This window comes from Paramisgurnus dabryanus, chromosome 7 (genome assembly GCF_030506205.2).
Source record: "Paramisgurnus dabryanus chromosome 7, PD_genome_1.1, whole genome shotgun sequence".
NCBI classification, from domain to species: domain Eukaryota; kingdom Metazoa; phylum Chordata; class Actinopteri; order Cypriniformes; family Cobitidae; genus Paramisgurnus; species Paramisgurnus dabryanus.
Window position 1 is genome coordinate 32,974,691 of NC_133343.1, and position 24,106 is coordinate 32,998,796.

A 24,106-nucleotide genomic window follows, 5' to 3' on the forward strand; every position below is an offset into this window, starting at 1 on the left:
TCAGCAGAAGAAAGGTCGTGGTGCGAGCAGCTATATAAAGGATGAAGTACACATGAATGTCAAATCTAACCATATTGTCCTCTGCTGTGTGTATTGAGAGATATAATGCATCTGGTATCTGTTGTGTCATTAAGAACTGAACATCGATATGGAAATATATTTTTTTTCTGCTGAAATCTAAATATATTGCATTGCACAGTAAACATTCACATTTGTGTTATTATTTAGCACATATCTACTAACTCACCGTGATGTCCGACATTGTAAAATAGATATTTTGTTTCAAATGTTAAGCATTCATAGGTCTGTGTGTGTTCTCTTGGTAATATTACATTGTCATCTACTCCATAAATGTGAGGTGATGTAATGAATAATTGTTAAATATACATCAAAGTCCTATACAAAACACAGATAGTTTACAAATAAATAAGTCTAAATGTGTGTATATATATATAATGAGCATTTGTAACATCTTAAGGCATACTGAATCCTTGGATAATAATAGTTTACATATATTCAACTCATAGTGATATTAAACATTATACAGACATTTGTTTCAAGTTTTGTAAAGTAGCTGATGGTGGTTTATATTGCAGCATGTTGTGTTAGTTCGGCTTTATGATGGCTGACCTTTGTGCTTGCTTTCTGTCACATTTTGTTTTGAGTGTTTGTCTACAGCTTAAAGGAAAACACCACAGTTTTTTAATATTTTATTATGTTCTTACCTCAACTTAGATGAATTAATACATACCTATCTTTTTTTAATGCATGCACTTAATCTTTGTACAGCGCGTTGTGAATGTGTTAGCATTTAGCCTAGCCCCATTCATTCCTTAGGATCCAAACAGGGATGAAATTAGAAGCCACCAAACACTTCCATGTTTTCCATATTTAAAGACTGTTACATGAGTAGTTACACAAAGTATGGTGGCACAAAATAAAACGTGGCAAAATATGGAAATCATGGAAGTGTTTGGTGGCTTCTAAATGAATCCCTGTTTGGATCCTAAGGAATGAATGGGGCTAGGCTAAATGCTAACACATTCACGACGCGGTGTACACAGATTAAGTGCACGCATTGAAAAAAGATAGGTATGTATTAATTCATCTAAGTTGAGTTACGAACATAGTAAAATATTGAAAAACGGTGGTGTTTTCCTTTAAAATGATCAGTCCTTGCAAGGCAGCAATATTGTAATAAGTATACTTTGTGTTTTTCTTTACCATTGCTTATAGCTTCATGTGCTATTTACACTTCTTAAAATAAAGATGCTCAAAAAATCTTTACACAGACGAACGAATTTGGGTCCCCCAAAGAACTTTGTCTTGCTTATTTATCCAAAAGTTCTTTATGGGACCAGTAGTGGCCAAAAGTGATGTCCAACTTTGGAAAATTGACATATTTGCCCTATTCAAATATCATTAAAGATATATGCAGTATACTTTTTCATCCTAACTATAATAAACTGTATAATACAATTTGTATAATTTATTAACTACACTGGTCAACATTTAAAGGTGCAGTGTGTACATTTTTGCGGCATCTAGTGGTGAGGTTGCACATTGCAACCAACGGCTCAGTCTACTGCTCACCCCTCGCTTTTGAAACGCATAGAGGAGCTACGTTAGCCGCCACCAGACAAACATGTCATTGTCGGAGACAACTTAGTAAAAAAGTTTGTCCGTTTAGGGCTTGTGTAGAAACATGGCAGCACAAAATGGCGACTTCCATGTAAGGGGACCCTCAGTGTATGTAGATTAAAAACATCTCAATCTAAGGTAATAAAAACATAACGGTGCATTATGAAAGATCTTTATACACCTCTGATCATAGTTTTGTATAATATTTTGCATTTATGTCAAGAGATCCTTCTAAAAATTACACACTGCACCTTTAAAGTGGATCACAAAAAGTTGTCCTAAGACAAGAACGGGTACACAAAGACAACTTTTATTATGAAAGGTTTTGGTCCACTTCAAATGTTGACAAGTATATATATATTATCTAGGGTTAACTATAGAGAACTGATGAACTCGTAAATACTGTAGTATAGGCCTACTTTAATATTTACTATGTTAAGTTTCAAAAACACCACAGTATGACAGTAAGAATTGTACTACAGTTTACTTTACTAAATCCTAAAGTATAACTGAGGGTACATTTAAAGCAAATATTGTACAAATATGGCCCCTGCATATCACTTTTGCCCACTAGTATATCCCAATAAAGAAGTTACCTTGATTTTAATAGTGTTTTTATAAACTTTTTACTTTGAAACGTAAGACTAAAATTTCCAAAATACAATTTAGTCATTGCAAAACATATCTTAAACACAAACAAACTTGGCTGCTTTGCAAGAACTGATGTTACCTTCTGAAATACAGCTTACGTTTGTGATCCGGTGTTGTGCTACGTGCTTTGCGCTCCCGTAGGATCTCGGTTACCATGCGCGCCATCGGCGTCAGCACCTCGTTCACACTCCACGAGCGCGTCCCTCCCATCACCCTCCGCCAATTGCCTCATCCTCATATTGATGGACCCATACGACTTCATGGGTCTCCTGGCGAACGTTCTCCGTCGATACAGTTCTCCCTTGCATATAGACACCATTAACAAAACAGACAAAAGCATCCCTCCAAGAGTCAGCAAGCCAAGTCCAGCAATAATGCATTTGTCGAGGTGCGAACCGAGCTGAGAGTAATACATCTCCAACTTCTCCATCTGGCGCGCTGTTACTTGGTCCGGGTTCACTTTGGCCTCTCTGGGGATCGTGTAGGCTATCACGACCAATATGATCCCGCTCACGAGGAACACGAGCGCGCATATAAAACCGTAGTCCACCGAATGGTCGTTGTACTCGAGCTCGGGTTCGTCGTCGGAGCGCGGGGATGGCACTTCTCTCTGTATAGGCGGTGGATCTCCTCCGGATGTTCCCGACGTGACTCGGATCCTCGTTCCGGGTTCTTCATCCTCGAACGACGCGTTTTCAATGCCGTTCGCTGTCCGCGGTGCTGAAGTGTCCGGATGAGGTTCTCTCCTGCTCCCATCCCCCAAATCACGGAGCTCCACGGCGTTCAACTCCATCGACACTGCGCGCGTATACTCATCTTGAATCAAATAGCTCTCGTTTCACCTGAAAGAGAAGAGATTGGACATTTATTCGTCAGATTGCCAGTTCCTGCTGGGTTATTTTGAATCCACAGCTGGTTAAAATATAGACACAGCCACAAATCACCTAGAAAATGTCCACCATGGTTTTAAACATCCCAGCAGGTTAATTTAAACCCAACTGTTGGGTTTCTCCATCTTTTATTCAACCATGGGTAAAAAAAACTACACCAACAACTTTCATTGGTTTACTTTTTAAATCAGCTATTTACCATTTAAGCCATTAAAACAGTCTTGTACTGTATGTAATGCTTTGGGCCAACCAGTGGGATTCTGTTGGTTCCCATCTAATAACAGCCCACAAACAGAACCCAGACATTAGCATACCAGTTAAAACACCATTACAGTTTCAAATTCCCATTATAACCATTAAATCCCTTCGATTTTTTGTGATGGTTTCTGTTGTATTTTCAGGAGGGTTTTATACTGCATTAATGTGTTTATTTACATATGCCATACGCGCGTTTACTTCACATATTGTCAATGCGCGGCAGCTGTGCGCTCAGTTAGGGTTAAATCTGAAAACTAAAATTGATTTCATCAGACAGATATTAAACCGAAATGATGAAATTGTGAATACAGCATAACATCAACGTGTCAGCAAGACGCGTAAAATCTCATTGCCTGAGCGCAACTAGACTGCTACCCTACGCTATCGACGATATTAGTTACACTTTTACGCGTAACCTACCCAATTGTTTTATTATTTTGACCTTGCGACACCTCGAGCGTTTTGTGGTTTAATTTGCATAATGCATAACATGCGTCGGCTAATACGTAAACCGGGGCATTTAGGATGCGATTTAATCGAATAATGCAGAATAGACGAATCGATACAGGTTCAATAAATATTAGCAAGAGAAGAGCTGCTTACCTTCAGGCTCGATTGCTCCACAGATATCATGGTAAGGGTGAGATGCTGGGAGGAAGACCTTCTCCACGGAGATCTCGGGGGAAGATTTAGCCATGCGCGAAACACTCATGTTAAGCATTGAACGCAAACGCACATGCCAGATTATTCGTCATAAATTCAGCTACACAATCCAGTGCTGCATGTGCACATATGGTATAGTTTGTTTGTGTATAGTTGTAAAATCCACTGCCCTACATCAACCTCACAAACACTGGTGTCTGTTAACATAGACTGCTCATTGAGGAATTGATCTGGCTATGTGATCTTCATGCTGATGTTTTATTGGTTAGCTGACTGTTGTATTATGTGTTTTGTATAATAAAAATAATTAGAGAGTAAAAATAGATAAACCCTTTTAATAATGTGTCATTACTGTGTGCATTATATTATATAAATAATAAATGAATGAATGTTTAATAGTAAATCCTTAGGAAATATAATTAATAGTAATCCATCAATATTAATAGTAAAAATATGTATCATGTATTAGCAGTGCCATTCAAGTAAAAATTATGGATAAAAATAAAAGAAATGGAGGCATATAGGTTATAGGTTTAAAAGTGATCTCCTAACATATAATCTGATTACATTATGTGTCATCTTTGTATTTTATTGGCAGATCTAGTTAACTATATTACATTTTTGGTGAAAATGGCATGCAATTACAATCCAGATGTAGTCTAAAATGCTATAAAGATGCTATGCAGATTTTGGCCCATGCATGTGGCCCTTCTTGGCTTATGGTTGCTATGGTAACACCATCAGATGATTCATTAAAATGCTAGTTTAAGTGCAGAAATACGTTTTAATTGTAATCAAAAACAGACTTTATTCACTCTGGCTTTATTGTTTTTGGAAGTCAAAAGTGCATTATTACAATCTTGGAAATGTTTAATAAAGCATTGGGATTGCCATGGAAACATATGGACTGCATTATTTATTTAGTGGTTCAGGCCAAGAGATTTATGTTTCTTCATCCATCTGTACAGGGAATACTAATATTTGCAAATTTCACACTACCTTATCATTCATTTATTCATATTCATATGAGAGAATGTTTGTGTATCGAATGTTGAGACCATGCAGGAAGATCTTCGATATGTAACAATTAGCTTCAATGTGTTTTACTTTTATATTAAAACAAATAAATTAAGAGAAATTTAAAGAATCAACAAATTCTTGTTCAATCATTTTAAATGGCATTATAGATCTAAATAGTACAAAGTACCATTACAGTGCATGTACATTAAACCTTGTGCATTGTGTTTTTAATTCTTGATGAAATTATGAAATATTTAACAAGACTGATATAACCAATGAAAGCATCTTACATTTATTTTGAGCATATGCTGTTGTGGCAATTTTTAAGAGGATTCAGAAATATTTTTGAAGGACTTTTAATATATAACCTATAATATATATATAACCTATTTTGAACTTAATTTTGCCACCAAGAATATAATTCACAAAGTTTGTACTCTCTTTCACTTAGTGAAAAATTTTCTAACTAAATTAATTCCCTAGAAATAAACTTCTTAAATAGGCCTAATTTAGGAGATAGTACTTGACTGACTCTATTTTTCATGAGAAAATCATACGTTGCATAATCAACAATATTGTGTATGGATTTTTTTATATTTATATTATATTTATATTTATACAACTAATGTACATTGTCCTTTACATCTTTAATTAAATGTACATGTTTGACGGCAAAAAAGTTTCAGATTTTTAATCAGGCATTCGCGGGGCACAAGGGGTCCTTACAGTTGCTGAAATCTACGCAATCACCTAAAGCAAAGCAAGTAATGGCGATGGCACATATGGGTGAACATGATTGAATTTAAATAATGGCAGGTAGGAACAATTTCATTCAAGTATTTTTAAAAATGTCATGTTTAAATATTTGCCATACTAAAAAGTTTATAGATTTGCGCTCAGAATGTTTATTTGGCTGCTAGCGTTTAGCTACACGCTAACGCATGCTAGATATCCGGTCAGCCAATTGGCTAAAAGTATTGTGTTATCATTGTTTATGTGTTGTATTTTGGTGTAATATAATTAAAATATAATTACATTATTATGTTTATAATTAAGGGCAATATCTTACCAAATAATGAAATATGTAGATATTTGTGCAGTTTATTGGCAAAGCATCGTGTAAACAGTGTTGCCAGCAATATAAATGTTTGTCTACTGTGTATGTCTAATGTTTGTTAAACGTGGCATTTTATAATGCCTATTACATCCTGGGTACTTCAATGTTTACCAAATACAAATATGTATATATTTCCAAAATTACTTCAAGGTCTACCAAACAGTCAATAGTTGTTAGTGTTTAAAACAGTTGTATATCAGTTGAAGTGATGGTATTATTTTTTTAAGTCGGATTGGTTGTCAGGTTAGCTTAATGTTCAGCTTTACGTGTCATCTGGAACTCGAGGCCACGAACTAAAAATAGCATCATTGCGTACAATTCCTAAAATACACCCTGTTGCTTTAATAACTGGCACCTTATATGGTTACGAGTTTTTTTTTAAGTCAAACTTGAAATTATCTGCTTAAACTATTAATGAGCTGACTCTATGCTTGATCTTGTTTTTAAAGGCCTTCCCTGGTATTTGAATACCAAGTCTAATCCCTTGCAGATAAACAAGGGATTTGTGATTGTGTAGTGTCACACCAGCCATCCTGTCCTCTATCTGAGCTCATCCCGGCCACCCCACACACAGAGACGATGTACTGCCTCCAGTGGCTGCTCCCGGTCCTCTTGATTCCCAAACCCTTAAATCCAGCCCTGTGGTTTAACCACTCGATGTTCATGGGCTTCTACCTGCTTAGCTTCCTGTTGGAGAGGAAGCCATGTACCATTTGTGCCTTAGTTTTCCTGGCGGCGTTGTTTCTCATCTGCTACAGCTGCTGGGGAAACTGCTTTCTGTATCACTGCCACGATTCTCAACTGCCCGACTCCGCACACGACCCGAATATTGTGGGCACTTAGACTGGATCTTCAGAATCCCCAATGACATTCATACACAGACCCTGGGCGATCTCAATCTGGACTGTGAATGGGAAAACCCACCAGGAATGCTGGGAAATTTCAGTTCTTTGTATCCGTGCTGACAACCGCTTCACAGTCCTGCTGTAACCCATAACAAACTACCCTCATTCCCTGACTTGAATCTAATGCCAGGGGCACAGTGGTATCTCATCTTTGGTTAAGGAATCTGACGTTTGCATGGGTTGCCTTTAGGGTTTCATAATTATTATCTACAATTGTTTTCATTTCTTGATGCTGTTTTTCCCCAAAGGGTAGGAGGTAATGTGTGCGTGTGTATAAATTTGTATATTACAATTTTGGGTTTCTGTTCATGTTTCAATAATCAGTATGAATTCAAGTGTTAAGAGGATAGACGTGAGATGAACGTTTCTCAGAGGTAAATATTAATTGAGCTAATGCCGCAGAGGGCGGTCAAGTCTGATGATCTCTTGCATCTGTATTGCACCGTTAGCTCAAATGCTGTCACAACTTTTAATTCAATAAAGTTTCTAATGATCAAATTTCAACTGCTCTGCTGTGTGTGTAAGAATTTTTTTAGAGAGAAATAGCAGAGAAAAACACAAAAAGTGCATAATTTGTATGATACGATACAACTAGCAGTGGAGATGCTGTGCTTTGGGAGCTGATACATCATTTCCATCTGGATAGGTGGCCAATCAGAGCACACTCACTTTTCTGAAAAACTTATCTTTGTAAAAAAAAAGGTGAGGCATAAAGGAGCAACAATAATGTGCATTACATGGAAAACAATTTTTTTTTAACCCTAAACCACTTAAACTTGATGCATTACACCAAATCACAAAGTAGTTTTCTTTTTAGCAATGTCATATAACCCTTTTAAAGAAGCCAGTGGTGGTGGTGGTTGTTTTTTTGCTGGGAAATTATAATAGTTACTAACTTGAAAGTTGGTTAGGGTTGGGTATTGTTCGATTTTTACCAATTTGGTAAAAAGTCATCAATATTCAAGAGTATATTGATGAACAGTATTTTTCAAAGAAAATAACTGGGGAAATACTTCCTTTTTATTAGCCTATATTAAAAGTGTAGTAACCAATGTTTCCCGAAAGCAACTATAGTCGCAAGTTACCAATAGAGTTTAATGGAATTTATGAATTTAGTTAGCTCACATTGTTTTTGGGAAACACAACCCTGATTGATTACCATTTGTTACCATAGTTTTATTACAAATATAATGGTTAAACTATGGTTACTATAATGAGACAATTGTAAATTTGTGATTCCTGTAGTTTTGCTACAAATACCATAGTTAAACGATGGTTAATTTTCATTAGAACTAAATGAGAAATCAGCTAGGAGTAAACCCCATATATAAAAAAAAAAAAAAATTCAAATATACCGTAATTTAAATGAATTTCAAAATATGCAAAGAATTGCCCCCCCAAAAAAATGCTGAAATATATTAAAAAAATATGTTTACAAAAATTTATTTTTAACCAATGTATTTTCTTGATTTTTTAAAAATATTTTTAAAATAAATATATTTTGAAGCATTTATATTCACATCGCATTGGAAGTAAAACTTTGTATGCTACAAACCTGTAAATAGAACATGTTTGAAAAGTTAAAATGAAATATATTTTCAATTGCAAAAATATATTTTTTACATTTTATACATACACATTTTATACAAAATTTTACACTTTGGCCAGGAAAATATATTTTTTGCTGTATGGGTTGTAAAATTAGAAATGTATTTGTTGCCCTTGAAATACATTTTGAAATGTATGTTAATAAATGAAGGTTAAACTAAATATTTCAAATGTAAAAAAATATTTAAGCTTTAATTTTCTACAAAATGTATTTATCATATATTTAAACATATTTAAAATATTTTTGCATGGATAATTTTTTTTTTGCCTTATGTGACGCAGAGGTGACATAAAAAAATAAATTCAAATATCTTTTATTAAACTGTTGCAGGTAAGGTCTTCACAGATAACGTGAATTATAAAGACCCAGGCTATCTTAAAATGTGCATGCAGAAATTGATGAGGAATTTAAACTTTATGGTACAGATCCGATTCCAGAATTGGAATTGATTTTCGACTCCCAACCCTATGAGTCTTCACAAACCTTTTTTCTAAATTATTGTTTAACCTATAATATTGCTTTCAATTTTAACTTAGGAAATATGAATACATTGAGGGACACTGAAATATACAAACTAATAAAATCTGTAAAGATGAAATAGCTGTGAATGATGTAAAGTTATTTGACCTGGTTTCTATTGTAGTTATCATATTTTGTCAATAAGATACTCTTAAAGTGATATTTACATGTTTAATGGTTTGATACAGATATAATATACAAAACAGTTTTTTATAAATATTCCACCCATAAAAATACACAAAATGATCATAATAATAATGCATTAAATACCAAGCAATATGAGTAGACACTGAAAATGTGTTCAAACAAAATCGGCCTGCATCTCTCCACGCTATGCAGTCAGCTAATAGAAATTTAGCTTATTGTCTTTCTATAAAATAGTGATTTCAGTTTCCAGATTCTTATAAGCCTCTTCCTGTATCTCATAGATCCGGTCCATTTGCTGGAAAGCAATGTGGCCTTTCTTACCTGTTTAGAAACATGAAAAACAGTGTAAGAATAAAAATGAGAAATGACAGTTAAGACATTTTAATAGATAAGCACATAAAAGTAAATTTGAAAAGACAAGTTCTATAATGATACCCACTGAATCAAATTAAATTAAGAAATGAGTCATTTAGCAGAGTCCCCCATGTCGCTTTGGCACCAAATTGAGGTATTGGAATCTCTACTAATACCGGTATGCTGATGTGTTATTACAGGGCTGAGAAGAAGCGATTAGTCAGTACCGTGTTTAAATTAAAACCTTTCGTCAAGTGGGAGTTATTTAGTTGTGACATTGGCCCAGATTCGGTGCAGATCCGGCCAAGAGTCTTCTGCTGTCTGTGAGGGCTCCACAAAAATGTAACCATTGAAATCAATGTTTTATGTCTACAACTTCAAAATCTCAGATTTATCACATTTTTAACATCTGGAGTAAGTTTTAGATCATGACCACTTTCCTTAGGGGAACAAAAATGCTTAACAACAAGGCTAATTACTTTTACAAGGCGACAATTACAAGGGACGAGACATTATTTAAAACAGGAATTTCTCTGGATTTACAAATCCTTGGAAACTTTTGGGATAATGAAAGTACACAACTTAATATATTTAGGATATTTTTTTACATTAATCTTACGTAGTGAGCCTTTAATTGACAATGAACTCTCGTGCAACTTATTGAAATGCAGTGAAGGTAAAATTATTAAGATGCCTCATTTTAATGGTGATCACGTGGCATAGAATCTGGTGATAGTTTAAGATTCAGTTACCAAATGATAACACAGCCTCGCGAGCAGCGTTTCTCAAGTCTTCATCTGTCGACAGCCACAGTTCAGCCACCTGTTCTGCGCTCTCTGAAGCCTAAGACATACAAATGACAAACCATTTCAACTAAACCATTCATTTCAACCAACAAAGAATCAGATAAAAGATAAACACAAAAGCATGATTTATTAAACCTTGGGTGCAGGTTATTTTGCTGTGATTGAAGGAGTAATTCACACCAGAATGAAACTTTTATCCACTGTCATTGGTCTAACGTTAGATGTATTTTTTTAAACTACAACTTGTTTGTTGTATTTGTTCACTATAAAGTGCTATTGTTATACTGCTTTAAAAGTAGGATGAAAACATCACTACATCAAGCCAACAGCAATATCAGGATAACATTTTGTCAAGCAATGCAAGATTAGAAAGAATCCAGTATTAAAGGCAGGGTCCATGATCTCTGAAAGCCAATGTTGACATTTAAAATGACCTAAACAAACACGCCCCTAACCCAATAGAACCTGGACCTTCATTTGATAGACTCTCCCCATACCCAACCCAGGCAATGATGTCGTTTAGTAGACACACCCCTTAATGCCGATTGGCTACAAGTGTGTTTTGGTAAAATGTCTTTTCTAAGTTTTTCAAAAATCATGGACCCCGCATTTAAATGTTAAACAGGATAAACAAATACTGCCCATAGGACAAATGTATTCTGTAGGATTTAAGGGGTCGTATGATGCGATTTCATGTTTTCCTTTGTTTGTTCATTTAGAAGATCAGTAAAGTCGCAAAGATTAAAGTTTTAAACCCAAAAAAAGGCTCATCCATGCCTTCCAAAAATGCCTCATTTAAACACGCCCCCACATATCTACCTCACTGTGTGAGATTTGCATAATACCGTTGAAATAAATTCGTAAAGAAAGAAGACCTAACTTTTATAGTATTATGTAGTATTGTTGCAGCCGCAAGCATTTCGTGGAGACGATTTGCTTTGGAAACTGATATTACAAATATGGTTACATTTTCGTGAGGTATTCGGCCAATCACAATGCACTGGATAGCTGGCCAATCAGAGCCCGCCACGCTTTTCAGAACGATGAACTTTAAAAAAAAATTGACGCATTTTAAAAAGTCAGGGGCATTGAGGAGCAACAATAATGTACAGCCCAGTCGCACGAAATTTTTGATTCTTTTTTCGTGATATTATCACGAATATCCGTGTTTTTTTTTGTGATCGTATAACAAATTCCTGTTTTCGTGTGATTATCATGTACTGTTTTGTACTATTTTCTTACCATTGTCGCTTCGGTTTAGGGTTAGATTTACATAAAATGACATCCCTACCCAAACCTGTCTCTAACCCTAACGCCAGGCGACATATAAAAAAATTAGTATAAACTAATACATAAAGTGACATTCTAATGCAGGCACCAAATCTAACCCTAAACCGAAGCGACAATGGTTTAAAAATAGGAAAAAGCAGTTAAGTAACCAATAAGTGATAATCACACGAAAACAGGAATTTGTTATACGATCACGAATAAACGCGAAAATTTGTGATAATATCACGAAAAAATAATCAAAAATTTACGTGACACGAAACCTTGTGAGACTGGGTAGTAATGTAAAAAAATAATGCGTTTTTGAACCTTAAACCGTGTAAACACATTACACCAAATGAACAAATAATGTTTAGTAACGTCACATGACCCCTTTAATGTTTTTCCTCTCAACAATTCTCAGATATCAGTGAGATCACTTTTCTAAGGCTGTAAATCACAGTTTTAGGATTTGAGGATGCTGACAAACCCATGGTTGTGTAAGGTGAAAAATCACGTCAATAAAAACCTATTCTTACCTTTAGACATTTCAAAGCAAGACAGGCCTCACGCCGCACCTGCGTGTCACTGTTTCTCAGCAGATCTGTGTAGTGAACCACTGCCTATAAAACAGTTTCGAGTTCGATATTTGTACAATTCCTTATATTTAGTTATGAGATAATGCTCAGGATGTGTGGGTTTTGTCTTTACCTTTGTCTTAAAAGATTTGGATCGCGATGCCTTGCTGAGACAAGAAGCAGCTGCTGAGGAAACCTTGTGATTGGCGTCTGTCTGTAGTTTGGCTAAAAGGTGCAGGGTGCGATTCGTCGGCTGCAGTTCGGAGATCCGCCTCCCCTTCAGCTTTTTTAGGGCTCGCCTCCTCTTGGGACTCTCCAGACAGGCTATGAGATACACTGAAGCAAACCAATCAGAGAAGACATGAACCTTATCTTAAAAAATCTCACGTTGGTTATGTAATCTGTGATAGAGGAAGTGTTTGTGTTGTTACCTTCTTTTGAGAGATGAGAGATGTGCTCTCCAAAGTCAGTTATATTCCATCGGTTGAGGTAAACTAGCAGCTGAAACACAGACACTCGGTCTGTAGTGCACAGGTTTACAGATACCATCATACAACTGCACTGAACCTGATGAAGCAACTGACCGAAAACTACAAGAGAAACAATAACAACATTACTGAACAATAACTCAACAGAATATTATATTGACATTAGAGATGCACCGATATATCGGCACATAATCGGTATCGGCTATTTGATTGTTTAAAATCAAATATCCTCTCAATCAAAAGAGCACAGGAAAATGCAATGAATTTGAGCTCAGTAGATAATGTAAAGACTCATCACAAGTTTAATGATGTTAATAATAATCATTATTCACTAGTGTAGCCTTAACTGTGTAATATTTTGTATGTACATTTTATTGAAACATGACAGCATTTCTGTTAGAGCTGCCTAACGATTAGGCACGACTAATTGTTTGCAGAATAAAAGTTTTTGTTTACATATTAAATGTGTGCGTAATTTGTATAATAATTATGTAGCCTATACTGTATATAAATGCACGCACATGCATGTATATATTTAAGAAATATTTGCATATGTATAAACATTTGTATATTATAGATAATTTATATCATATATAAATATAAATATTTATTATATCAATATATGTTTTTCCTTAAAATTATACATACATGTGTTTGTATTTATTGATACATAATATCTGTTGATGTTTATCACTGTGTATTATAATTATCTAAACAAAACTTTTATTCTGCAAACGAATAGTCGTGACTAATAATTAGGCAGCCTAATTTCTGTCGTGCAACATTTACATTTTTACAAATTAATATGTTATTGCATTATTTCTATTTATTATTTATTGCATTATTTTTATTTATTATTTTCTTCTGTTAATAATTTCATCTCCAGACACTTTAGTGATAAAGCTTAAATTGTCTTCTTTAAAACAAGACCAAGATTAGACTTCTAGACAAAAAAATACCAGAATTATATTCATTTAAAGGTGCACATCACTCAATAAGGGGTGTGACTGTTAAGGTGTTAATTATGTTTAATACTATTAATGAATGAATAACATTCAGAAAATATTGTATTGTTAATTCAAGTTAATATAACCACCAAACCATCTTTATCGGCAGATATCATGAATAATCGGTTGTCGTATCGGTGGGAAAATTTCTCAAAATTTCTCTAATTTACTTTTTTTTGAAAGACACATTTATTTAAAGTGACTTAAAGTACATTTAAAAACTAAAAAATTATCAGTATGTGTATTATCTGGGAAAATTTGTATTATGTGTTAGCTAATATGCACAAGTTTTAATAAACAACTACCTTCATGAAGAGAGTTTAAGTAGTTTTATGGATCAGTTTTACTTTTATTTTATAAAACTTCCATTAAACCTTGAAAAAACCTTGCATTAAAAAGTTGATAACATTTACATTTATGCATTTGTGGAAAATGTTTTATCCGAATCTATTTATAAGGTGCAAGGTGTACATTTTATCATTATGTGTGTTTTTAACTGGGATTACGCTGACAAACCTTTTGCGCTGCTAATGCAATCCTGTACCACTGGGCTACAGGAACACTAACAAACAACAGGATAACACTGAGTTACAGTAAATTACAGTTTTCTCAGAAAACTATACAGAAAATACAAACCTGCATCTGTCTGTCCAGGTTGTTTGGCTTTGACTTTGTGGATGTAAAGTTTGCGCAGCGCCCTGATAAAATCATCAGCGGAGCAGCAGAAATGCGAATCATTCTCACAACACTCCTGCCAAAACACCTCCATCCCCTTAATAGATCTGCATAACACTGACACACAACCACACACATACATGGGTGGTTATTAACACATTCTATAAATCTCAGTTATTAGGACCCACACTGGATCTGCTCATTGAATGCCCAGATTGTTGTGATACCTACACTGGGTTGCTGAAATCTCATCTGTCTTCTCCTGAGACAGACTGCTGATTTTTTCCAGCATGTCGACTTGACGTGACATCTCTTTCATGATATGTTTGTGCACAAGATCAGAGTTTGAGCACTTCAGTGCCTGTATGTGAACATAACATAGTCAGCGCTAATTATGAACACAAAGAGTACATGGTTTGGTGAATAAATGCAATTTTTAAGGAAATTATATTCAGAAGAATGAATTAAGCCATATTGTGCTTTCACATATGTAATGTATGAATGTTTTAAATGGGACACATCATGAAAATCTGACTTTTTCCATGTTTAAAGGCTATAATTTGGTCCCCAGTGCCTCTATAAACCTAGAAAATGTGAAAAATAACAATCCAGTAACTTAGTTTTGGTAAACCATTCTCTGCAAGCATGTGAAAAAATAGATAATTGAAATATGGCTCCTCTTGTGATGTCAGAAGGGGATAATACCGCCCCTTAATCTGCACTATCCAACCACGGCACTGCCATTTAGTGCAGAGATCAGCTCATTTGCATTTTAAAGGACACACCGAAAAATGGCACATGTTTGCTCGCACCTACAAAGTGGCCATTTTAACATGTTATAATAAATTATCTATATGATATTTTGAGCTAAAACTTCACATATGTACTCTGGGGACACCAAAGATTTATATTACATGTTAAAAATGTCTTGTGAAATGTCCCGTTTAAATTGTGAACATTAAACCAAATGGCAACTAATGATAGACCGTCTCGAAAAGCACCAATTTTGTCATTTTGTCTCAAACAGTTTCTCTCAAGTTTGCACAGGTGTAAACAGCAATGTAAACAGGTAGTACATTTTTATATCCATGTACCACTAATGTTTCATAACCAAAAATTGTCCACATATGCTTGGTATTTATTTTGAACAGCGTATACATTATTTTTTGAGCATTCAAACATGAACAAGCATCATAACATATTGGTTTGTGGGATCGTTCTATTAAACAATGCCATTTTGTGTTTTGTTACACTGTAAAAAAATTCTGTAGAAATTACAGTGTTTCTTGCAGCTGGTTGCAGGTAATTTACCGTAGATTTAAATTTGTTATTTACTGGCAAGAGTTTGTTCAAAGTTAAATAAATATTTAATTTTAACAAGTCTTTATCTTTACAGAATAAAACTATACAATAACAGCCTCATGCAAAGCATTCTGGGAACCAGAAATCATCATCAACCTTTTTCTGCTTCAGATTTTGTTTCCCAGAATGCTTTGCTTGATGCTGTAATTTTAATTTTACTCTGTAAAGACAAAGGCTTGTAAATGTCTAATGTTCATTTAACTTTACAAAATGTTGCCAGTAAATAACATAAATTTAAATCTACGCTAAGTTACCGGCAACCAGCTGCAAGTAACACTGTAATTTCTACAGATTTTTTTTTTTACAGCGTATTAAGTACATTTTCCATCATAATCACTTATCTTAGTTGATACCAGTCTATAACACATCATATTTATAATATTTTATTAAAACCATTTTAATTGTGCCACCCCTTTAGTGCCCCTTTTTGGTTTGGGCCAAAATGTCTGTGCACGGCCCTGAGTTTCCATCCCAATTCGAATACTATCAGTACTAAATGCTTGTCAAAATTAGATTTAGTATGTGCCACCTGTGTTACAGTACTCAAATGTCCATACTTTCCCATAACAAAAACATTACATACTTTTAGGACATAGGAGAGTGATTTAAATCTGTAGTTTCCTAATAAAGCACCACTAGATTTCCATTCTTTTAAATGGGTCATGTTATGAGATGTAAAATAAATATTTGGTGTCCCCAGAGTGCATATGTGAAGTTTTAGCTCAAAATACCACAAAGATAATTTATTAAAGCATGTTAAAATTCCCATTTTGTAGGTCAGAGCAAAAATGTGCCGTTTTTGGTTGTGTCCTTCAAAAATGCAAATGAGCTGATGAACTGCAAACACTGATCGCAATGATGGTGGTTTGTTGCAATTGAAACGGACTTGTGCTGTCAATTATTTTCTCTCTTTCTCTCTACACTAAATCGCAATGACGTGGTTGGATAGTGCAGATTAAGGGGCAGTATTATTATAATTGGCCTACCTCACAAAACAGGACGAAATCTGAACTACCTACTTTTTCACATTTGGGTTGATCTTTTTCACGTTTTCTAGGTTTATAGAAGCACTGGGACCCAAAAAAGTCAGATTTACACGTTATGGTCCCTTTAAGATTGAGAGATTCCTCACCTCCAGTAACACTTTACAGATGTTAAGGTGGGTTTCAAGGGCTTGATCTAAACTAAAGACTCCTGTACTGAGTGATGACTTTACTACATTATACTCTGTGTGTTTGATCCGTCCTTCATTAACGTCTTCTGATAAAGGTGAGATGTTTTCTTGTGATAGCAGACCCATACGTCTCTCATTGAATGAACTAATTCTGAAAAACAATGAACAAATAATGGCTTTATATACCTTTGTAGATACAATTTGTTTCAACAATTACGAGCAATAATAATAAAAAATATCGTACATTGACTTAATATTTGCCCAATGCTTCGTCCAGCTTGTTGTACACAGCTATGTGATATATTATTATTAAAACATTTATCATTTCATCTTTGTCTCTTATGGTGTGTCGTTTGCAGTTAATTTGTAATATCTCATTTCATTCACTAGAGGGCGCACAGACTCTTCATGTAATTTCTTCTTTATTTATTCTTTACACCATTTCAGCATCTATGGCTATATTCATGGCGAGAACCGGTTAATCCATACACAGGTTGGGGAGGGACAATTTGGTATCTCCAATTCCCCTAACTTGCATTTTTTGGCCCGTGGGAGGAAACCAGAAGACCTGGAGTAAACCCATGCTGACACAGGAAGAAAAACATTCAAACTACACACAGAAAGGCCACCTCTGCCCTAGCCGGGGCTCAAAACCAGGGACCTTCTTGCTGTGGGGCAACCATGCTACCCATGAGCCACTGTGCCGCCCCTTCATGTAATTTAACATTGCATGAATATTGCATGTATTGCATGGATATTTGCATACTCCTGACGTACCCGGTGTGTCCGAGCCTGACGCTCCCCATGCATGAGACTTCATCTTCATTAAAATCTGTTGAGAGGAAGTCAAAACTGCCCAGCACTTCCTCTTCTTCTACTGCTAGTGTTTCACATGAGGGCATCAGTGGAGGTTCAAGGTCCTTCTGTCACCAGCAAAAATACAAACAAGGGGCAAGTAGACAAAGATTTAATAGCAGTGTCATGGCTTTCAAAATGCACACTTTCAAAGTGCCAATATCTTACCTTTAACACCTTATTTAACTGGTGTAGCTGCAGGTCGAGTTTCTTTAACTCTGTATCTTCACCGCTCATATCCTGCAGTACTGAATCGAGATCTTCTAACAGTGAACGAATTCTCAATGTCACAGCTCGTCTCTGAGCTCTGCTTAAACTTTTGTCCTGCACCACGGGTCTCTCCTCAGATTCCTGTTTGAAAGAGGTCTCCTCTTCTGCGGTCTCATCCGGGGCCGAGGGTGCGTCTCCTTCACTTGCACTGGGGGTAACATCTTTGTTTTTTCTGAGGATGTCAGGCGTGCTGTAGCGCTGGAAGAGAAAGATGGAGTCTCGCTTGCTCTCCGCAGGGCTGGCAGAAGCAGTGTCGGTCTCCGAGGGCCATTCCACGCTCTCCTCTGCCTACAAGTATCATCAGAAATATGTTTTTTCTTTCTATGATATTAAGTATAGACATTTTTGACATTGCAAAATGTCACTTTTATCCAAAACAATACATTTAAGGTATACATTTCATCAGTATGTAAGTTCTCTGGGGATCGAACCCATGACCTTTTATTAATGCAATGCTCTACCAATACAGATTATTCTTAATGCAAGTTCCTGATCTTATTATAAATCATTCATTAGTTATTTCAAAAGAAAAAAATTGAAAATATTGAATCAAATAATGTAATAACTTGCCCCAACCTCTAAACTGATTTTTTTTTTTGATGAAGTCACCAACACATGTTTTAACCCTTTCCCTCGCCAATATCCTATTTCATAAATATATCACATTATAGACGTAATACTTTGTATTTCGTACATCTTCAGGCGGTGTCTTCAGTAGATAGTGATCCTGTAACTTGGTATCTTGGCGGGGCGTGAGCGGTAGGTGGTTTGTCTTCTCGTAAGCCGGAGGTGTGAGAGCCTGGGTGGAGTCAGCCAGGTAACTGAGTAAAGACACGCCCCTAGATTCACGTGAGCCGATGGAGAAAGAGCCATCTGCATCCTGCAGCTGCCGCATCATAGACTAGAATGAAAGAAAGATGGAAACATGTGATGTCATTTCAGATAGAAAGTAAAAAAAGTAACAAAACGTTAACACACTGCAAAAATTTTTTGTCTTGTTTTCAGTAAAAATATCTAAAAAATTATAGCTTTTTCTTGATGAGGAAAACGACTCAAGAAAATAAGTTTAGTTTTTAGACCAAAAATTTAAAATTTAAGTTATTTTGTGCATAAAACAAGCAAAAAAATCTGCCAATGGGGTAAGCAAATTTTTCATGAGTTTTTCGTGAATTCAGTGTTTAAGAAAAATGTTCAAGATTTTTTTTGTTTACCCCATTGGTAGATTTTTTGCTTACTTTATCCACAAAACAAAATCACTTAAATTTGATATTGTTGGTCTAAAAAATAGACTTATTTTCTTGGGTCGTTTTGCTCATCAAGAAAATACATCTTAATTTAAGATTTTTAGATATTTTTACCGAAAACCAGACAAAAATACTAAGATTTTTTTTTCTTGACAATCACTTTCCTACTTAGTTTTTTGTCTTGTTTTCAGTAAAAATATCTTAAAATCTTAAATTAAGATGTATTTTCTTGATGAGCAAAATGACCTCGGAAAATAAGTCTAGTTTTTAAACAAAAAATATAAAAATTAAGTGCTTAAAACAAGCAAAAATATGTAAAGAAAGATTTTCTTATTCCATTGGCAAATTTTGTGCTTGTTTTAAGCACTAATTTACTTAAAGTTTATCTTTTTGTCTAAAAACTAAACTTATTTAGGTTATTTTGCATACATCTTAATACATCTCAATTTAAGAATTTTTGATATTTTTACTGAAAACAAGACAAAAATACTAAGTAAGAAATTGCCTTTTTGCATTTATGCGTTTGACCAACGCTATCTCACGACAATTCGTACGTATTTTTACGAGGTGGCTAATTTGTTCGACATTTTTGTACAATTTGCTTTTGCCCGTGATGTTGGGGTTAGGGTGGGATTTCGTTATTGTTTTCGTTTTTGATAATCATATGTTTTTTTCGTACGATTCCCTTCGTAAGAATTAATACGAATTAGCCACTTCGTAAAATACGTACAAACTCCCGTGAGATCAAGCTGATTTGACAGACACTTTTATGACTTATGGTGCATTCAAGGTATACATTTTATCATCAATATGTGTGTTTTCTGGAAATCCAACCCTGAATATTTAAAACACATATTTATTTTAATATGGCAACTATAAACTATAAGCTTAAGTTTAATTTCTGAATAGTGTAGTGTCAAACACTAACAAAGACTGGACAAATCTGTAATTTTACGGCTGAACTGTTTATACTAACAATGAGATGGGTTCATTTCTTTGGGAATAGTTGTTTTTACCAAATTGCAGAGTTTATTTTCACAAATGACACACTTCAGCTTTAAAGTATTTTGTTTAGTGTATGGGTGTGTACTTACCAGGAAGTATTTCTCTGTGAAACTGGGTGTGTTGGGAGGTGTCCAGCTATATACAGATCCTTTCCTCTGTATGGACTGGCGACTGGCAGATGCTGCGATCGGCCTCACCTCGCTGCTATCGAATGGACTGAAGGAAGAGAAAGATAGACTGTGTATGGGAATGACAGACAAACATCTGAAAAACACTGCCTTGAGATGTCAGCAATAAAATCATGCATTGTGTTTGGATTTAACTACAACGCCTAGATTTAGCTAAAGTCCACACAGTAGGTGTAACCCCACCTTTAACTAAACATAACTCCACCCACAACCCTAAACATAACCTTACCCTAACACCTCCCTAAACATTTAGTATACATTGTGAATGTAAATGTCTTCTTGCTTTTTGCATATTGAATGGTGACCTTTTTTTGTGTTATATCTAAAGTGGGCAATGCCAAAGTCCTTTTAGGAGAGTCGCACCACTCGGTAGCCATCAACCTAGATGCTTGCCATTGTGTTAGAGGCGAGGCCATGCTCAGTGGCTCCAGTGTGACATCGAGCCACTGTTTTAGCTCCAAATAATTCTGAAGACAGAAATGTGGGGAAAAAACTGTTTAACGGTGTACTGTAACTTCAAAATTTTGTACTAGATAGTTCACAGTCTTGGCGTGTGTCAACAATACATTTCTAATATTTATAATGTGTTTAGAAACAATTCTCTGAAATGACTTCACACTTGAACTGGAAGGCGGGACTTTGTCTCCAGAGCGGCCATATTGAGCGTTGCATTGTCCCCTATTTATAGTAATAGTTGTGCTAAGTCTTGTTATATCTAATATCTTTGGCGATCCACATACTCATATTCACATATTCAAAATGTCTGGTCTGTGGATTGTAATGGGCGAAGCCCTTTCAGAAACCACGCCAACTTTTGCAGCGGCATCATGACATGGGTGTGGAGGAAGTTCACTCTCAATGGCATCGCCAATAGTAACATTTGTGTTTTAAATATTATTTTTGACACTAATTTAATTTACTTTAACTTTTACACCTTCAAAGACGTAACATTATGACAAGATTCCCATTATATTACATAAAACAAGACACGAGTTAAAGGAATCGATTAACCAAAAATTCTTTCATCATTTATTGACCTTCATGCCATTCCTTGTATACACTGCAAAAAAATGATTTTCAAGAAAAAAAATCTTAGTATTTTTGTCTTTTTTTCAATAAAAATGTCTAAAAAAATCTTAAATTAAGATGCTTTCTCTTGATAAGCAAAACGACCCAAGAAAATAAGTCTAGTTTATAGACCAAAAATATCAAATTTAAGTGATTTTGTGCATAAAACAAGCAAAACAATCTGCCAATGGGGTAATCAAAAAAATCTTGAACATTTTTCTTAAACACTAAATTCAAGAAAAAAATCACTTAAATTTGATATTTTTGATCTAGAAACTAGACTTATTTTCTTGGGTCGTTTTGCTCATCAAGAAAAAGCATCTTAATTTAAGAATTTACTTTTACTGAAAACAAGACAAAAATACTAAGAATTTTTTTTCTTGAAAATAATTTTTTGCAATGTACAAGTTTCTTTTTGGCTGCAGAACGCAAAAGAAGATAGTTCGCTTGTAACAAAACAACAATGGCCCACACCCTTAAGAAAATGTAACCATGGTTTTACTACAGTTCAAACAAAAAAACACGGTTACTACACTTTTACCAAAAAAAACATGGTTAATTTTCGTAAGAGACTGACTTCCATTGTATGGACACAAAACCATTGACGCTGTTCGTTTTCGACATGATCTCACGGAAAGTCATGTTATAGTCACGAAAAATTTGATTAATTTTTTCGTGTCCATGGCATGAAAATTCAGCTTTTTTCGTGCCTTTCGTCCATGGCACGACTTTCTTTTTGTGTCATTTTATGTATTATTTTCTCACCCGCCCCCCATTTTTAAATCATTGTCGCTTGGTTTGGATGTACTTTTATGTATTGGTTTCTACATGTTTTTCTTCCGCTTTTAAAGGAACAGTATGTAGGATTGTGGCCAAAACTGGTATTGCAACAACAAAACTTGTGGCTAAAACTGGTACTGCAATCACCCAACTAGTGGCCAATCCACAACATGACAACATAAACATCAGTTGAGGGCTGCAACTCCACTTTTTAAATGACAATATCCTGGCCGGACTGCTGTTGCCAGTGATATAAGTATTTGAAATGAAAATGATTTCTTAATGTCTAGTGACATATCAGGGCCATTTTATGATTAATTGATATAAATTTCTTACATACTGTACTGTTCCTTTAAAACTCGTTTTGAGTTGGGGTTAGAGAAAGTGATTTTATCCCCAACCCCAAGGGACATTGGTAAGAAAATAGGAAAAAACAATACATAAAATAAAAACAAAAAAGAAAGTCGTACAACAAACACAATTTTTTTATAGAAATTCGTGCACGTGACACGAAAAAGACATTCAAAGCTGAATTTCGTGTCATGGATAACAATAAATTAATCCAACTTTTCTTGACTATAACACGACTTTCCGTGAGATCAGTCTGTCTTTTTTAGGTGAATTATCCTCTTTATGACCTAACAAGACCGAAACCAAAGCTGTTGTATTATTAGGCAAGCACTGCAATTCCTTCTGAAAATCTGAATGTAGTTTCGTTTTGCCCTTGTGAATCATGTAGTTTGTAATGTTTACATCATGTAGTAAAAAATGACGTGACAATCTCACTCAGGCTTTAGTAACACAACGTGTCGAGTGGCAGTCTGTGTTTTTCGTCACTGGTTAATAGAGAGCGACGCTGCTATCAGACGTTTAACAGAACCACAGGAAACACACACATGCACGCACACACAGACAGATCATATTTCATTGGTCTTTACACAGTCCAGGTGGAAAAGATTATTCACTGCCTGGTTTAACAGCGTCACTAAATTAAACACATTTCATAGCCCACTTTCTGTCTCTTACCTATGTGTGTGTGTGTGTGTGTGTGTGTGTGTGTGTGTGTCTTTTTCTTTCTGTCACACTTTCTTTGTCACTCTCCCTACATGAAATAGTACTATAGTATAATCATTTACTGTAGTAAACCACAGTTAATTGTATTATACCGTAGTTTATTATGTTTACTACACTTCCCTACTGAAAAATCCAGCAAAGACCAGTATAAGCTGTTAGCTGGTTTTAGCTGGTTTAATGTGGCAGTAGCTGGTCTAAGCTGGTCCTCCCAGCCTGGCAAAGCTGGTGGATCAGCTGGTCTTTCAGCCTGACCAGCTAAGTCCAGCTAGACCAGCTTAATAAGTGACCAAAACACAGCTAGACTAGCTAAAACCACCAGCTTACCAGCTTATGCTGGTCTTAGATGGATTTTTCAGTAGGGTTTGTCAATATACAGTATACTATATTATTCTGTAGTATTACCTATATACAATTGGACTAAATGTTGTAGTATACTTTAATATTTACTATGGTAAATGTGAGTAAGTAAGGCAAGTTTAACAACACTATGGT

General features: G+C 35.2%; 3 protein-coding genes across 7 annotated transcripts in view; 1 reads left to right on the forward strand and 2 right to left on the reverse strand.

Moving 5' to 3' along the window:
• Positions 1–1,087: 1,087 nt before the first annotated feature.
• tmem74b (transmembrane protein 74B) lies at positions 1,088–4,649 on the reverse strand. The gene is made up of 2 exons (XM_065279401.2): positions 4,044–4,649; positions 1,088–3,134 (listed from the first exon to the last, which is right to left on the reverse strand). The coding sequence occupies exon 2, from the start codon at positions 3,083–3,085 to the stop codon at positions 2,411–2,413; it is 675 nt and encodes a 224-aa protein (XP_065135473.1). The 5' UTR covers positions 3,086–3,134; positions 4,044–4,649; the 3' UTR covers positions 1,088–2,410.
• Positions 4,650–5,829: 1,180 nt separating this feature from the next.
• Positions 5,830–7,649, forward strand: blcap (bladder cancer associated protein). Of its 2 annotated transcripts, none has more exons than XM_065279592.2 (2): positions 5,830–5,939; positions 6,690–7,649. In XM_065279592.2, the coding sequence occupies exon 2, from the start codon at positions 6,820–6,822 to the stop codon at positions 7,081–7,083; it is 264 nt and encodes an 87-aa protein (XP_065135664.1). In that variant the 5' UTR covers positions 5,830–5,939; positions 6,690–6,819; the 3' UTR covers positions 7,084–7,649. The 2 variants fall into 2 exon arrangements, with proteins under 2 accessions (XP_065135664.1, XP_065135665.1); XM_065279593.2 differs by having other exon boundaries at positions 5,830–5,935.
• A 1,782-nt stretch (positions 7,650–9,431) lies between these two features.
• The window catches only part of ripor3 (RIPOR family member 3), a 55,475-nt gene continuing 40,800 nt past the window's right edge, over positions 9,432–24,106 (reverse strand). For 3 of the 4 annotated variants that reach the window (XM_065279594.2, XM_065279595.2, XM_065279597.2), the window contains 12 exons: positions 20,594–20,720; positions 18,950–19,156; positions 18,154–18,543; positions 17,908–18,053; positions 17,089–17,281; positions 14,826–14,955; positions 14,556–14,711; positions 12,856–13,014; positions 12,558–12,760; positions 12,386–12,469; positions 10,527–10,617; positions 9,432–9,741 (listed from right to left, as the gene is read on the reverse strand). In XM_065279594.2, the coding sequence (XP_065135666.2) occupies positions 9,644–9,741; positions 10,527–10,617; positions 12,386–12,469; positions 12,558–12,760; positions 12,856–13,014; positions 14,556–14,711; positions 14,826–14,955; positions 17,089–17,281; positions 17,908–18,053; positions 18,154–18,543; positions 18,950–19,156; positions 20,594–20,720 (1,984 nt within the window). In that variant the 3' untranslated portion in view covers positions 9,432–9,643. The remainder of the gene's footprint in view (positions 9,742–10,526; positions 10,618–12,385; positions 12,470–12,557; positions 12,761–12,855; positions 13,015–14,555; positions 14,712–14,825; positions 14,956–17,088; positions 17,282–17,907; positions 18,054–18,153; positions 18,544–18,949; positions 19,157–20,593; positions 20,721–24,106) is intronic. The other variant, XM_065279596.2, reaches the window with a different exon arrangement.